This window comes from Nannobrachium achirus (assembly GCF_963921795.1).
Source record: "Nannobrachium achirus genome assembly, chromosome: 9".
Lineage (NCBI taxonomy): Eukaryota > Metazoa > Chordata > Actinopteri > Myctophiformes > Myctophidae > Nannobrachium > Nannobrachium achirus.
Window position 1 is genome coordinate 49283696 of NC_137818.1, and position 17540 is coordinate 49301235.

General features: G+C 52.2%; 1 protein-coding gene across 1 annotated transcript in view; it reads right to left on the reverse strand.

Moving 5' to 3' along the window:
• Positions 1–17298, reverse strand: part of LOC308290933 (immunoglobulin superfamily member 21-like) — a gene marked incomplete at both ends in the record, with an annotated part of 132638 nt that extends 115340 nt beyond the window's left edge. Inside the window, one exon of the mRNA XM_080732849.1 lies at positions 17230–17298. Within this exon, the coding sequence (XP_080588975.1) occupies positions 17230–17298 (69 nt within the window). The remainder of the gene's footprint in view (positions 1–17229) is intronic.
• Between the last annotated feature and the right edge of the window lie 242 nt (positions 17299–17540).

Here is a 17540-nt window from a genome sequence, read left to right on the forward strand (position 1 = left end):
AAAATCTATGAAATCCAAACATCAATAATCTGCACATCAAAGCTATACACACTATAGCTTTGATGTACGATAGGATACAAACACATTTCAGACACTCTTAATCCAGACCGATTTACAATAAGGGGCCCGTTGCGACCGCATTTCCATGCTGACGTCGACCGCAGGCTGCGACCGCATTTCCATGCTGACGTCGACCCCAGGCTGCGTTTGAACCCACGATGGCAAAAGGCGTGTGCTCTAACCACGACACTAGGGCGGCCCCATATCAAATATCAAATGTTCGTCTGAGATTATCTTTGTCCTTGTGAACATGTCAGAGATCAGCTTTTAGCTTACCTTGTCTGATGGAGTGAAATGATCTCAAATGCCTTGAGAAAAGGGCAGGTGTCGGCGAGGTTCCTTGGATGTCGAGAGGAGGCCCTTCAGCTCTATCACACACTCAGGTGTCGTCGCGTTTCCCTGAATGTCGAGGAGGGAACCGCGACAGTCCTTGGATGTCGAGAGGAGGGCTGTCTACTCGACCACACACTCAGGTGTCATCGAGGTTCCCTGGATAAAACATGCATATGAAAACAATACAGTTAAGTGGACATTGTATCATACTGTACCTTACCTAGATCACAGCTACATAAGAAGAGATTAGTTCCCACTTACCTTGTTATCAAGCTAGAAGGAGGCATTATAAAAATGTTCGTCTGAAATTATCTTTGGCCTTGGGAACATGTCAGAGATCAGCTTTTAGCTTACCTTGTCTGCTGGAGTGAAATGATCGCAATGCCTTCAGATCGAACTAATACCTCATATTCTCTTCATCATCCTCTTTGGGTCTTCTTGAACCATTCTTAGTCAGGCCCCTCCCCTGAGACCAATTTTCCATGGGAGACCCTACCAGGAGCACTAGGCACCGGAGAACACAGCTCCCAGGTTCATTGGGGCACGCAAACCTCTCCACCACGATAAGGTGATGGTTCTTTCGGAGAGGAACCTGTAAAAAAGAAAAGAAAAAGAAATTAGATCAACAATATATTACAAACAACAAGAATCCAACAGAGTCAGAAATGATAATTAGAACATTACAGTTAAGTAAACATTGTTTCATACCTTACCTAGATCACACCTACATTAGGAGAGATTGATTCCCACTTACCTTGTTATCAAGCTAGAAGGAGGCATTATAAAAATGTTCGTCTGAAATTATCTTTGGCCTTGGGAAAATGTCAGAGATCAGCTTTTAGCTTACCTTGTCTGCTGGAGTGAAATGATCTCAATGCCTTCAGATCGAATCAATAAGGAGTAAGTAAAACTGTTAAATCTGAATTTATCGTTGGCCTTGAAAACTTGTCATTCCATCAGCTATGATCTTACCTCCTCTGAAATAGTGAAATGATCTCAATGCCTTCGGATCGAACTAATACCTCGACTTCTCTCCATATTCAAGTTCTCATTAGAATTTCAATACTCCTCTTCCATCACTAAGTTCTGGAGCGAGGCCCACTCCGACACGCCTAGGCCTTGGAACACATCTCCATGGCCCGGTTCTGGAGCGAGGCCCACTCCGACACGTCCAGGCCCCGGAACACGTCTCCATGGCCCGGTTCTGGAGCGAGGCCCACTCCGACACGCCCAGGCCTCGGAACACGTCTCCATGGCCCGGTTCTGGAGCGAGGCCCACTCCGACACGTCCAGGCCCCGGAACACATCTCCATGGCCCGGTTCTGGAGCGAGCCCCACTCCGACACACCCAGGCCTCGGAACACGTCTCCATGGCCCGGTTCTGGAGCGGACGCTGGATGTCGGGAGGAGGGAAACGCGACAGTTTCCAGGATGTTGAGAAGGCCTGTCAACTCACCCAGGTGTCGTCGCATTTCCTTGGATGTTGAGAGGAGGAAACTGCCATGGTTTCCTGGATGTTGAGAGGACAGCACTCGTCGTTGAGATTCCTGGGAAGTAGAGAGAAAACAATGCCAACGCAAGGAAATAAATCAAATGCAAAATAGATTAACAGTGTCGTCGAAGTTCACTGGATGTTTAGAGGAGACGTGTCACTCCAGGAACACTCCGACACGCCCAGGCCCCGGAACACATCTCCATGGCCCGGTTCTGGAGCGAGCCCCACTTCGACACGCCCAGGCTTCGGAACACTTCTCCATGGCCCGGTTCTGGAGCGGACGCTGGATGTCGAGAGGAGGGAAACGCGACAGTTTCCAGGATGTTGAGAAGGCCTGTCAACTCACCCAGGTGTCGTCGCGTTTCCTTAGATGTTGAGAGGAGGGAACTGCCATGGTTTCCTGGTTGTTGAGGGGAGTGCACGCATTGTTGAGATTCCCAGGAAGTAGAGAGAAAACAATGCCAACGCAAGGAAATAAATCAAATGCAAAATAGAGTAACAGTGTCATGGAAGTTCCCTGGATGTTGAGACAAGACGCGTCACTCCAGGAACACTCCGACACGCCCAGGCCCTGGAACACGTCTCCATGGCCCGATTCTGGAGTGGACGCTGGATGTCGAGAGGAGGGAAACGCGACAGTTTCCAGGATGTTGAGAAGGCCTGTCAACTCACCCAGGTGACGTCACATTTCCTTGGATGTTGAGAGGAGGGAACTGCCATGGTTTCCTGGATGTTGAGAGGACTGCACGCGTCGTTGAGATTCCCGGGAAGTAGAGAGAAAACAATGCCAACGCAAGGAAATAAATCAAATGCAAAATAGATTAACAGTGTCGTCGCAGTTTCCAGGATGTTGAGAAGGCCTGTCAACTCACCCAGGTGTCGTCGCGTTTCCTTAGATGTTGAGAGGAGGGAACTGCCATGGTTTCCTGGTTGTTGAGGGGAGTGCACACATTGTTACAGTTTACAGTTTAGGCATTTAGCAGACGCTTTTAATCCAAAGCGACTTACAATAAGCAGATAACATCACAATAATAAACAAGATAATATGTCAGTACATCATCAACAATATAACAAATGCAAATGTATATCTATCTAGAAAAAAAAATTGTTGAGATTCCCAGGAAGTAGAGAGAAAACAATGCCAACGCAAGGAAATAAATCAAATGTAAAATAGAGTAACAGTGTTGTCGAAGTTCCCTAGATGTTGAGAGGAGACGTGTCGCTCCAGGAACACTCCGACACGCCCAGGCCGCGGAACACGTCTCCATGGCCCGGTTCTGGAGCGAGGCCCACTCCGACACGCCCAGGCCTTGGAACACATCTCCATGGCCCGGTTCTGGAGCGAGCCCCACTCCGACACGCCCAGGCCTCGGAACAAGTCTCCATGGCCCGGTTCTGGAGCGGACGCTGGATGTCGAGAGGAGGGAAACGCGACAGTTTCCAGGATGTTGAGAAGGCCTGTCAACTCACCCAGGTGTCGTCGCGTTTCCTTGGATGTTGAGAGGAGGGAACTGCCATGGTTTCCTGGATTTTGAGAGGAGTGCACACGTCGTTGAGATTCCCAGGAAGTAGAGAGAAAACAATGCCAACGCAAGGAAATAAATCAAATGCAAAATAGAGTAACAGTGTCATGGAAGTTCCCTGGATGTTGAGACAAGACGCGTCACTCCAGGAACACTCCGACACGCCCAGGCCCTGGAACACGTCTCCATGGCCCGGTTCTGGAGCGAGCCCCACTCCGACACGCCCAGGCCTCGGAACACGTCTCCATGGCCCGGTTCTGGAGCGGACGCTGGATGTAGAGAGGAGGGAAACGCGACCGTTTCCAGGATGTTGAGAAGGCCTGTCAACTCACCCAGGTGTCGTTGCGTTTCCTTGGATGTTGAGAGGAGGGAACTGCCATGGTTTCCTGGATTTTGAGAGGAGTGCACACGTCGTTGAGATTCCCAGGAAGTAGAGAGAAAACAATGCCAACGCAAGGAAATAAATCAAATGCAAAATAGAGTAACAGTGTTGTCGAAGTTCCCTAGATGTTGAGAGGAGACGTGTCGTTCCAGGAACACTCCGACACGCCCAGGCCGCGGAACACGTCTCCATGGCCCGGTTCGGGAGCGAGCCCCACTCTGACACGCCCAGGCCTCGGAACAAGTCTCCATGGCCCGGTTCTGGAGCGGACGCTGGATGTCGAGAGGAGGGAAACGCGACAGTTTCCAGGATGTTGAGAAGGCCTGTCAACTCACCCAGGTGTCGTCGCGTTTCCTTGGATGTTGAGAGGAGGGAACTGCCATGGTTTCCTGGATTTTGAGAGGAGTGCACACGTCGTTGAGATTCCCAGGAAGTAGAGAGAAAACAATGCCAACGCAAGGAAATAAATCAAATGCAAAATAGAGTAACAGTGTCATGGAAGTTCCCTGGATGTTGAGACAAGACGCGTCACTCCAGGAACACTCCGACACGCCCAGGCCCTGGAACACGTCTCCATGGCCCGGTTCTGGAGCGAGCCCCACTCCGACACGCCCAGGCCTCGGAACACGTCTCCATGGCCCTGTTCTGGAGCGGACGCTGGATGTAGAGAGGAGGGAAACGCGACAGTTTCCAGGATGTTGAGAAGGCCTGTCAACTCACCCAGGTGACGTCACATTTCCTTGGATGTTGAGAGGAGGGAACTGCCATGGTTTCCTGGATGTTGAGAGGACTGCACACGTCGTTGAGATTCCCGGGAAGTAGAGAGAAAACAATGCCAACGCAAGGAAATAAATCAAATGTAAAATAGAGTAACAGTGTTGTCGAAGTTCCCTAGATGTTGAGAGGAGACGCGTCACTCCAGGAACACTCCGACACGCCCAGGCCCTGGAACACGTCTCCATGGCCCGGTTCTGGAGCGAGCCCCACTCCGACACGCCCAAACCTCAGAACACGTCTCCATGGCCCGATTCTGGAGTGGACGCTGGATGTCGAGAGTAGGGAAACGCGACAGTTTCCAGGATGTTGAGAAGGCCTGTCAACTCACCCAGGTGACGTCACATTTCCTTGGATGTTGAGAGGAGGGAACTGCCATGGTTTCCTGGATGTTGAGAGGACTGCACACGTCGTTGAGATTCCCGGGAAGTAGAGAGAAAACAATGCCAACGCAAGGAAATAAATCAAATGCAAAATAGATTAACAGTGTCGTCGAAGTTCACTGGATGTTTAGAGGAGACGTGTCGCTCCAGGAACACTCAGACACGCCCAGGCCCTGGAACACGTCTCCATGGCCCGGTTCTGGAGCGAGGCCCACTCCGACACGCCCAGGCCCCGGAACACATCTCCATGGCCCGGTTCTGGAGAGAGCTCCACTCCGACACACCCAGGCTTCAGAACACTTCTCCATGGCCCGGTTCTGGAGCGGACGCTGGATGTCGAGAGGAGGGAAACGCGACAGTTTCCAGGATGTTGAGAAGCCCTGTCAACTCACCCAGGTGTCGTCGCGTTTCCTTAGATGTTGAGAGGAGGGAACTGCCATGGTTTCCTGGTTGTTGAGGGGAGTGCACGCATTGTTACAGTTTACAGTTTACAGTTTAGGCATTTAGCAGACGCTTTTAATCCAAAGCGACTTACAATAAGCAGATAACATCACAATAATAAACAAGATAATATGTCAGTACATCATCAACAATATAACAAATGCAAATGTATATCTATCTAGAAAAAGAAATTGTTGAGATGCCCAGGAAGTAGAGAGAAAACAATGCCAACGCAAGGAAATAAATCAAATGTAAAATAGAGTAACAGTGTTGTCGAAGTTCCCTAGATGTTGAGAGGAGACGTGTCGCTCCAGGAACACTCCGACACGCCCAGGCCCCGGAACACGTCTCCATGGCCCGGTTCTGGAGCGAGCCCCACTCTGACACGCCCAGGCCTCGGAACAAGTCTCCATGGCCCGGTTCTGGAGCGGACGCTGGATGTCGAGAGGAGGGAAACGCGACAGTTTCCAGGATGTTGAGAAGGCCTGTAAACTCACCCAGGTGTTGTCGCGTTTCCTTGGATGTTGAGAGGAGGGAACTGCCATGGTTTCCTGGATTTTGAGAGGAGTGCACACGTCGTTGAGATTCCCAGGAAGTAGCGGGAAAACAATGCCAACGCAAGGAAATAAATCAAATGCAAAATAGAGTAACAGGTTGTCGAAGTTCCCTAGATGTTGAGAGGAGACGTGTCGCTCCAGGAACACTCCGACACGCCCAGGCCGCGGAAAACGTCTCCATGGCCCGGTTCTGGAGCGAGCCCCACTCTGACACGCCCAGGCCTCGGAACAAGTCTCCATGGCCCGGTTCTGGAGCGGACGCTGGATGTCGAGAGGAGGGAAACGCGACAGTTTCCAGGATGTTGAGAAGGCCTGTCAACTCACCCAGGTGTTGTCGCGTTTCCTTGGATGTTGAGAGGAGGGAACTGCCATGATTTCCTGGATGTTGAGAGGAGTGCACGCGTCGTTGAGATTCCCAGGAAGTAGAGAGAAAACAATGCCAACGCAAGGAAATAAATCAAATGCAAAATAGAGTAACAGTGTCATGGAAGTTCCCTGGATGTTGAGAGGAGACGCGTCACTCTAGGAACACTCCGACACGCCCAGGCCTTGGAACACGTCTCCATGGCCCGGTTCTGGAGCGAGCCCCACTCCGACACGCCCAGGCCTGGAACACGTCTCCATGGCCCGGTTCTGGAGCGGACGCTGGATGCCGAGAGGAGGAAAACGCGACCATTTCCAGGATGTTGAGAAGGCCTGTCAACTCACCCAGGTGTCGTCGCGTTTCCTTAGATGTTGAGAGGAGGGAACTGCCATGATTTCCTGGTTGTTGAGGGGAGTGCACGCATCGTTGAGATTCCCAAAAAGTAGAGAGAAAACAATGCAAACGCAAGGAAATAAATCAAATCCAAAATAGAGTAACAGTGTCGTCGAAGTTCCCTGGATGTCGAGAGGAGACACGTCACTCCAGGAACACTCCGACACGCCCAGGCCCTGGAACACGTCTCCATGGCCCGGTTCTGGAGCGAGGCCCACTCCGACACGCCCAGGCCTTGGAACACGTCTCCATGGCCCGGTTCTGGAGCGAGCCCCACTCCGACACGCCCAGGCCTCGGAACACGTCTCCGTGGCCCGGTTCTGGAGCAGACGCTGGATGTCGAGAGGAGGGAAACGCGACAGTTTCCAGGATGTTGAGAAGGCCTGTCAACTCACCCAGGTGTCGTCGCGTTTCCTTAGATGTTGAGAGGAGGGAACTGCCATGGTTTCCTGGTTGTTGAGGGTAGTTCACGCATTGTTACAGTTTACAGTTTACAGTTTAGGCATTTAGCAGACGCTTTTAATCCAAAGCGACTTACAATAAGCAGATAACATCACAATAATAAACAAGATAATATGTCAGTACATCATCAACAACATAACAAATGCAAATGTATATCTATCTAGAAAATAAATTTGTTGAGATTCCCAGGAAGTAGAGAGAAAACAATGCCAACGCAAGGAAATAAATCAAATGTAAAATAGAGTAACAGTGTTGTCGAAGTTCCCTAGATGTTGAGAGGAGAAGTGTCGCTCCAGGAACACTCCGACACGCCCAGGCCCCGGAACACGTCTCCATGGCCCGGTTCTGGAGCGAGGCCCACTCCGACACGCCCAGGCCTTGGAACACATCTCCATGGCACGGTTCTGGAGCGAGCCCCACTCCGACACGCCCAGGCCTCGGAACAAGTCTCCATGGCCCGGTTCTGGAGCGGACGCTGGATGTCGAGAGGAGGGAAACGCGACAGTTTCCAGGATGTTGAGAAGGCCTGTCAACTCACCCAGGTGTCGTTGCGTTTCCTTGGATGTTGAGAGGAGGGAACTGCCATGGTTTCCTGGATGTTGAGAGGAGTGCACGCGTCGTTGAGATTCCCAGGAAGTAGAGAGAAAACAATGCCAACGCAAGGAAATAAATCAAATGCAAAATAGAGTAACAGTGTCATGGAAGTTCCCTGGATGTTGAGAGGAGACGCGTCACTCTAGGAACACTCCGACACGCCCAGGCCTTGGAACACGTCTCCATGGCCCGGTTCTGGAGCGAGCCCCACTCCGACACGCCCAGGCCTGGAACACGTCTCCATGGCCCGGTTCTGGAGCGGACGCTGGATGCCGAGAGGAGGAAAACGCGACCATTTCCAGGATGTTGAGAAGGCCTGTCAACTCACCCAGGTGTCGTCGCGTTTCCTTAGATGTTGAGAGGAGGGAACTGCCATGGTTTCCTGGTTGTTGAGGGGAGTGCACGCATCGTTGAGATTCCCAAAAAGTAGAGAGAAAACAATGCAAACGCAAGGAAATAAATCAAATCCAAAATAGAGTAACAGTGTCGTCGAAGTTCCCTGGATGTCGAGAGGAGACACGTCACTCCAGGAACACTCAGACACGCCCAGGCCCTGGAACACGTCTCCATGGCCCGGTTCTGGAGCGAGGCCCACTCCGACACGCCCAGGCCCTGGAACACGTCTCCATGGCCCGGTTCTGGAGCGAGGCCCACTCCGACACGCCCAGGCCCTGGAACACATCTCCATGGCCCGGTTCTGGAGCGAGCCCCACTCCGACACGCCCAGGCCTCGGAACACGTCTCCGTGGCCCGGTTCTGGAGCAGACGCTGGATGTCGAGAGGAGGGAAACGCGACAGTTTCCAGGATGTTGAGAAGGCCTGTCAACTCACCCAGGTGTCGTCGCGTTTCCTTAGATGTTGAGAGGAGGGAACTGCCATGGTTTCCTGGTTGTTGAGGGGAGTTCACGCATTGTTACAGTTTACAGTTTACAGTTTAGGCATTTAGCAGACGCTTTTAATCCAAAGCTACTTACAATAAGCAGATAACATCACAATAATAAACAAGATAATATGTCAGTACATCATCAACAATATAACAAATGCAAATGTATATCTATCTAGAAAATAAATTTGTTGAGATTCCCAGGAAGTAGAGAGAAAACAATGCCAACGCAAGGAAATAAATCAAATGTAAAATAGAGTAACAGTGTTGTCGAAGTTCCCTAGATGTTGAGAGGAGAAGTGTCGCTCCAGGAACACTCCGACACGCCCAGGCCCCGGAACACGTCTCCATGGCCCGGTTCTGGAGCGAGGCCCATTCCGACACGCCCAGGCCTTGGAACACATCTCCATGGCCCGGTTCTGGAGCGAGCCCCACTCCGACACGCCCAGGCCTCGGAACAAGTCTCCATGGCCCGGTTCTGGAGCGGACGCTGGATGTCGAGAGGAGGGAAACGCGACAGTTTCCAGGATGTTGAGAAGGCCTGTCAACTCACCCAGGTGTCGTCGCGTTTCCTTGGATGTTGAGAGGAGGGAACTGCCATGGTTTCCTGGATGTTGAGAGGAGTGCACGCGTCGTTGAGATTCCCAGGAAGTAGAGAGAAAACAATGCCAATGCAAGGAAATAAATCAAATGTAAAATAGAGTAACAGTGTTGTCGAAGTTCCCTAGATGTTGAGAGGAGACGCGTCACTCCAGGAACACTCCAACACGCCCAGGCCCTGGAACACGTCTCCATGGCCCGGTTCTGGAGTGGACGCTGGATGTCGAGAGTAGGGAAACGCGACAGTTTCCAGGATGTTGAGAAGGCCTGTCAACTCACCCAGGTGTCGTCGCGTTTCCTTGGATGTTGAGAGGAGGGAACTGCCATGGTTTCCTGGATGTTGAGAGGAGTGCACGCGTCGTTGAGATTCCCAGGAAGTAGAGAGAAAACAATGCCAACGCAAGGAAATAAATCAAATGCAAAATAGAGTAACAGTGTCATGGAAGTTCCCTGGATGTTGAGAGGAGACGCGTCACTCTAGGAACACTCCGACACGCCCAGGCCTTGGAACACGTCTCCATGGCCCGGTTCTGGAGCGAGCCCCACTCCGACACGCCCAGGCCTGGAACACGTCTCCATGGCCCGGTTCTGGAGCGGACGCTGGATGCCGAGAGGAGGAAAACGCGACCATTTCCAGGATGTTGAGAAGGCCTGTCAACTCACCCAGGTGTCGTCGCGTTTCCTTAGATGTTGAGAGGAGGGAACTGCCATGGTTTCCTGGTTGTTGAGGGGAGTGCACGCATCGTTGAGATTCCCAAAAAGTAGAGAGAAAACAATGCAAACGCAAGGAAATAAATCAAATCCAAAATAGAGTAACAGTGTCGTCGAAGTTCCCTGGATGTCGAGAGGAGACACGTCACTCCAGGAACACTCAGACACGCCCAGGCCCTGGAACACGTCTCCATGGCCCGGTTCTGGAGCGAGGCCCACTCCGACACGCCCAGGCCCTGGAACACGTCTCCATGGCCCGGTTCTGGAGCGAGGCCCACTCCGACACGCCCAGGCCCTGGAACACATCTCCATGGCCCGGTTCTGGAGCGAGCCCCACTCCGACACGCCCAGGCCTCGGAACACGTCTCCGTGGCCCGGTTCTGGAGCAGACGCTGGATGTCGAGAGGAGGGAAACGCGACAGTTTCCAGGATGTTGAGAAGGCCTGTCAACTCACCCAGGTGTCGTCGCGTTTCCTTAGATGTTGAGAGGAGGGAACTGCCATGGTTTCCTGGTTGTTGAGGGGAGTTCACGCATTGTTACAGTTTACAGTTTACAGTTTAGGCATTTAGCAGACGCTTTTAATCCAAAGCTACTTACAATAAGCAGATAACATCACAATAATAAACAAGATAATATGTCAGTACATCATCAACAATATAACAAATGCAAATGTATATCTATCTAGAAAATAAATTTGTTGAGATTCCCAGGAAGTAGAGAGAAAACAATGCCAACGCAAGGAAATAAATCAAATGTAAAATAGAGTAACAGTGTTGTCGAAGTTCCCTAGATGTTGAGAGGAGAAGTGTCGCTCCAGGAACACTCCGACACGCCCAGGCCCCGGAACACGTCTCCATGGCCCGGTTCTGGAGCGAGGCCCATTCCGACACGCCCAGGCCTTGGAACACATCTCCATGGCCCGGTTCTGGAGCGAGCCCCACTCCGACACGCCCAGGCCTCGGAACAAGTCTCCATGGCCCGGTTCTGGAGCGGACGCTGGATGTCGAGAGGAGGGAAACGCGACAGTTTCCAGGATGTTGAGAAGGCCTGTCAACTCACCCAGGTGTCGTCGCGTTTCCTTGGATGTTGAGAGGAGGGAACTGCCATGGTTTCCTGGATGTTGAGAGGAGTGCACGCGTCGTTGAGATTCCCAGGAAGTAGAGAGAAAACAATGCCAATGCAAGGAAATAAATCAAATGTAAAATAGAGTAACAGTGTTGTCGAAGTTCCCTAGATGTTGAGAGGAGACGCGTCACTCCAGGAACACTCCAACACGCCCAGGCCCTGGAACACGTCTCCATGGCCCGGTTCTGGAGTGGACGCTGGATGTCGAGAGTAGGGAAACGCGACAGTTTCCAGGATGTTGAGAAGGCCTGTCAACTCACCCAGGTGACGTCACATTTCCTTGGATGTTGAGAGGAGGGAACTGCCATGGTTTCCTGGTTGTTGTGAGGACTGCACGCGTCGTTGAGATTCCCGGGAAGTAGAGAGAAAACAATGCCAACGCAAGGAAATAAATCAAATGCAAAATAGATTAACAGTGTCGTCGAAGTTCACTGGATGTTTATAGGAGACGTGTCGCTCCAGGAACACTCAGACACGCCCAGGCCCTGGAACACGTCTCCATGGCCCGGTTCTGGAGCGAGGCCCACTCCGACACGCCCAGGCCCCGGAACACATCTCCATGGCCCGGTTCTGGAGCGAGCTCCACTCCGACACACCCAGGCTTCGGAACACTTCTCCATGGCCCGGTTCTGGAGCGGACGCTGGATGTCGAGAGGAGGGAAACGCGACAGTTTCCAGGATGTTGAGAAGGCCTGTCAACTCACCCAGGTGTCGTCGCGTTTCCTTAGATGTTGAGAGGAGGGAACTGCCATGGTTTCCTGGTTGTTGAGGGGAGTTCACGCATTGTTACAGTTTACAGTTTACAGTTTAGGCATTTAGCAGACGCTTTTAATCCAAAGCGACTTACAATAAGCAGATAACATCACAATAATAAACAAGATAATATGTCAGTACATCATCAACAATATAACAAATGCAAATGTATATCTATCTAGAAAAAAAATTTGTTGAGATTCCCAGGAAGTAGAGAGAAAACAATGCCAACGCAAGGAAATAAATCAAATGTAAAATAGAGTAACAGTGTTGTCGAAGTTCCCTAGATGTTGAGAGGAGAAGTGTCGCTCCAGGAACACTCCGACACGCCCAGGCCCCGGAACACGTCTCCATGGCCCGGTTCTGGAGCGAGGCCCACTCCGACACGCCCAGGCCTTGGAACACATCTCCATGGCCCGGTTCTGGAGCGAGCCCCACTCCGACACGCCCAGGCCTCGGAACAAGTCTCCATGGCCCGGTTCTGGAGCGGACGCTGGATGTCGAGAGGGAAACGCGACAGTTTCCAGGATGTTGAGAAGGCCTGTCAACTCACCCAGGTGTCGTCGCGTTTCCTTGGATGTTGAGAGGAGGGAACTGCCATGGTTTCCTGGATGTTGAGAGGAGTGCACGCGTCGTTGAGATTCCCAGGAAGTAGAGAGAAAACAATGCCAATGCAAGGAAATAAATCAAATGCAAAATAGAGTAACAGTGTCATGGAAGTTCCCTGGATGTTGAGAGGAGACACGTCACTCCAGGAACACTCCGACACGCTCAGGCCCTGGAACACGTCTCCATGGCCCGGTTCTGGAGCGAGCCCCACTCCGACACGCCCAGGCCTCGGAACACGTCTCCGTGGCCCGGTTCTGGAGCAGACGCTGGATGTCGAGAGGAGGGAAACGCGACAGTTTCCAGGATGTTGAGAAGGCCTGTCAACTCACCCAGGTGTCGTCGCGTTTCCTTAGATGTTGAGAGGAGGGAACTGCCATGGTTTCCTGGTTGTTGAGGGGAGTGCACGCATTGTTGAGATTCCCAGGAAGTAGAGAGAAAACAATGCCAACGCAAGGAAATAAATCAAATGTAAAATAGAGTAACAGTGTTGTCGAAGTTCCCTAGATGTTGAGAGGAGACGCGTCACTCCAGGAACACTCCGACACGCCCAGGCCCTGGAACACGTCTCCATGGCCCGGTTCTGGAGCGAGCCCCACTCCGACACGCCCAAACCTCAGAACACGTCTCCATGGCCCGATTCTGGAGTGGACGCTGGATGTCGAGAGTAGGGAAACGCGACAGTTTCCAGGATGTTGAGAAGGCCTGTCAACTCACCCAGGTGACGTCACATTTCCTTGGATGTTGAGAGGAGGGAACTGCCATGGTTTCCTGGATGTTGAGAGGACTGCACACGTCGTTGAGATTCCCGGGAAGTAGAGAGAAAACAATGCCAACGCAAGGAAATAAATCAAATGCAAAATAGATTAACAGTGTCGTTGAAGTTCACTGGATGTTTAGAGGAGACGTGTCGCTCCAGGAACACTCAGACACGCCCAGGCCCTGGAACACGTCTCCATGGCCCGGTTCTGGAGCGAGGCCCACTCCGACACGCCCAGGCCCCGGAACACATCTCCATGGCCCGGTTCTGGAGAGAGCTCCACTCCGACACACCCAGGCTTCAGAACACTTCTCCATGGCCCGGTTCTGGAGCGGACGCTGGATGTCGAGAGGAGGGAAACGCGACAGTTTCCAGGATGTTGAGAAGCCCTGTCAACTCACCCAGGTGTCGTCGCGTTTCCTTAGATGTTGAGAGGAGGGAACTGCCATGGTTTCCTGGTTGTTGAGGGGAGTGCACGCATTGTTACAGTTTACAGTTTACAGTTTAGGCATTTAGCAGACGCTTTTAATCCAAAGCGACTTACAATAAGCAGATAACATCACAATAATAAACAAGATAATATGTCAGTACATCATCAACAATATAACAAATGCAAATGTATATCTATCTAGAAAAATAAATTGTTGAGATGCCCAGGAAGTAGAGAGAAAACAATGCCAACGCAAGGAAATAAATCAAATGTAAAATAGAGTAACAGTGTTGTCGAAGTTCCCTAGATGTTGAGAGGAGACGTGTCGCTCCAGGAACACTCCGACACGCCCAGGCCCCGGAACACGTCTCCATGGCCCGGTTCTGGAGCGAGCCCCACTCTGACACGCCCAGGCCTCGGAACAAGTCTCCATGGCCCGGTTCTGGAGCGGACGCTGGATGTCGAGAGGAGGGAAACGCGACAGTTTCCAGGATGTTGAGAAGGCCTGTAAACTCACCCAGGTGTTGTCGCGTTTCCTTGGATGTTGAGAGGAGGGAACTGCCATGGTTTCCTGGATTTTGAGAGGAGTGCACACGTCGTTGAGATTCCCAGGAAGTAGCGGGAAAACAATGCCAACGCAAGGAAATAAATCAAATGCAAAATAGAGTAACAGGTTGTCGAAGTTCCCTAGATGTTGAGAGGAGACGTTTCGCTCCAGGAACACTCCGACACGCCCAGGCCGCGGAAAACGTCTCCATGGCCCGGTTCTGGAGCGAGCCCCACTCTGACACGCCCAGGCCTCGGAACAAGTCTCCATGGCCCGGTTCTGGAGCGGACGCTGGATGTCGAGAGGAGGGAAACGCGACAGTTTCCAGGATGTTGAGAAGGCCTGTCAACTCACCCAGGTGTCGTTACGTTTCCTTGGATGTTGAGAGGAGGGAACTGCCATGGTTTCCTGGATGTTGAGAGGAGTGCACGCGTCGTTGAGATTCCCAGGAAATAGAGAGAAAACAATGCCAATGCAAGGAAATAAATCAAATGCAAAATAGAGTAACAGTGTCATGGAAGTTCCCTGGATGTTGAGAGGAGAAGCGTCACTCCAGGAACACTCCGACACGCTCAGGCCCTGGAACACGTCTCCATGGCCCGGTTCTGGAGCGAGCCCCACTCCGACACGCCCAGGCCTCGGAACACGTCTCCGTGGCCCGGTTCTGGAGCAGACGCTGGATGTCGAGAGGAGGGAAACGCGACAGTTTCCAGGATGTTGAGAAGGCCTGTCAACTCACCCAGGTGTCGTCGCGTTTCCTTAGATGTTGAGAGGAGGGAACTGCCATGGTTTCCTGGTTGTTGAGGGGAGTGCACGCATTGTTGAGATTCCCAGGAAGTAGAGAGAAAACAATGCCAACGCAAGGAAATAAATCAAATGTAAAATAGAGTAACAGTGTTGTCGAAGTTCCCTAGATGTTGAGAGGAGACGCGTCACTCCAGGAACACTCCGACACGCCCAGGCCCTGGAACACGTCTCCATGGCCCGGATCTGGAGTGGACGCTGGATGTCGAGAGGAGGGAAACGCGACAGTTTCCAGGATGTTGAGAAGGCCTGTCAACTCACCCAGGTGACGTCAAATTTCCTTGGATGTTGAGAGGAGGGAACTGCCATGGTTTCCTGGATGTTGAGAGGACTGCACGCGTCGTTGAGATTCCCGGGAAGTAGAGAGAAAACAATGCCAACGCAAGGAAATAAATCAAATGCAAAATAGATTAAGAGTGTCGTCGAAGTTCACTGGATGTTTAGAGGATACGTGTCGCTCCAGGAACACTCAGACACGCCCAGGCCCTGGAACACGTCTCCATGGCCCGGTTCTGGAGCGAGGCCCACTCCGACACGCCCAGGCCCCGGAACACATCTCCATGGCCCGGTTCTGGAGCGAGCTCCACTCCGACACACCCAGGCTTCGGAAAACTTCTCCATGGCCCGGTTCTGGAGCGGACGCTGGATGTCGAGAGGAGGGAAACGCGACAGTTTCCAGGATGTTGAGAAGGCCTGTCAACTCACCCAGGTGTCGTCGCGTTTCCTTAGATGTTGAGAGGAGGGAACTGCCATGGTTTCCTGGTTGTTGAGGGGAGTGCACGCATTGTTGAGATTCCCAGGAAGTAGAGAGAAAACAATGCAAACGCAAGGAAATAAATCAAATCCAAAATAGAGTAACAGTGTCGTCGAAGTTCCCTGGATGTCGAGAGGAGACACGTCACTCCGGGAACACTCCGACACGCCCAGGCCCTGGAACACATCTCCATGGCCCGGTTATGGAGCGAGGCCCACTCCGACACGCCCAGGCCTTGGAACACATCTCCATGGCCCGGTTCTGGAGCGAGCCACACTCCGACACGCCCAGGCCTCGGAACACGTCTCCATGGCCCGGTTCTGGAGCAGACGCTGGATGTCGAGAGGAGGGAAACGCGACAGTTTCCAGGATGTTGAGAAGGCCTGTCAACTCACCCAGGTGTCGTCGTGTTTCCTTGGATGTTGAGGAGGGAACTGCCATGGTTTCCGGGATGTTGAGAGGAGTGCACGTGTCGTTGAGATTCCCAGGAAGTAGAGAGAAAACAATGCCAACGCAAGGAAATAAATCAAATCCAAAATAGAGTAACAGTGTCGTCGAAGTTCCCTGGATGTTGTGAGGAGACGCGTCACTCCAGGAACACTCCGACACGCCCAGGCCCTGGAACACGTCTCCATGGCCCGGTTCTGGAGTGGACGCTGGATGTCGAGAGCAGGGAAACGTGACGGTTTCCTGGATGTGGAGGAGGCCCGTCAACTCTATCACACACTCAGGTGTCGTCGCTTTTCCTTGGATGTTAAGAAGAGGGAAAAACGATGGTTTCCTGAAGTTTGAGAGGAGTAAAGGCGTCGTCGAGGTTCCCAGGATGTAGAGGGAAAACAATGATAAGCAAGGAAATAAATCAAATGCAGAATAGATTAACAGTGTCGTAGAGGTTCCCTGGATATTGAGAGGAGACTTGTCACTCCAGGAACACTCCGGCACGCCCAGGCCCCGGAACACATCTCCATGGCCCGGTTCTGGAGCGGACGCTGGATGTCGAGAGGAGGGAAACGCGATGGTTTCCTGGAGTTTGAGAGGAGTGCAGGCATCGTCGAGGTTCCCAGGATGTAGAAAGAAAACAATGACAACGCAAGGAAATAAATCAAATGCAAAATAGATGAACAGTGTCGTCGTGGTTCCCTGGATGTTGAGAGGAGACGTGTCACTCCAGGAACACTCCGACACGCCCAGGCTCCGGAACACGTCTCCATGGCCCGGTTCTGGAGCGAGCCCCACTCCAATACGCCCAGGCCTCGGAACACGTCTCCATGGCCCGGTTCTGGAGCGGACGCTGGATGTCAAGAGGAGGGAAACGCGACGGTTTCCTGGAGTTTGAGAGGAATGCAAGCGTCGTTGAGGTTCCCAGGATGTAGAGAGAAAAAAATTACAATGCAAGGAAATAAATCAAATGCAGTATAGATTAACAGTGTCGTCAGGTTCCCTGGATGTTGAGAGGAGACGCGTCACTCCAGGAATACTCCGACACGCCCAGACCCCGGAACACATCTCTATGCCCCGGTTCTGGAGCGAGGCCCACTCCGACACGCTGAGGCCCCGGAACATGTCTCCTTGGCCCGGTTCTGGAGCGAGCCCCACTCCGACACGCCCAGGCCTCGGAACACGTTGACGCTGGATGTCGAGAGGAGGGACACGCGACGGTTTCCTGGATGTAGAGAGAAAACAATGACAACGCAAGGAAATAAATCAAATGCAGAATAGATTAACAGTGTCGTCAGGTTCCCTGGATGTTGAGAGGAGACGCGTCACTCCAGGAATACTCGGACACGCCCAGGCCCCGGAACACG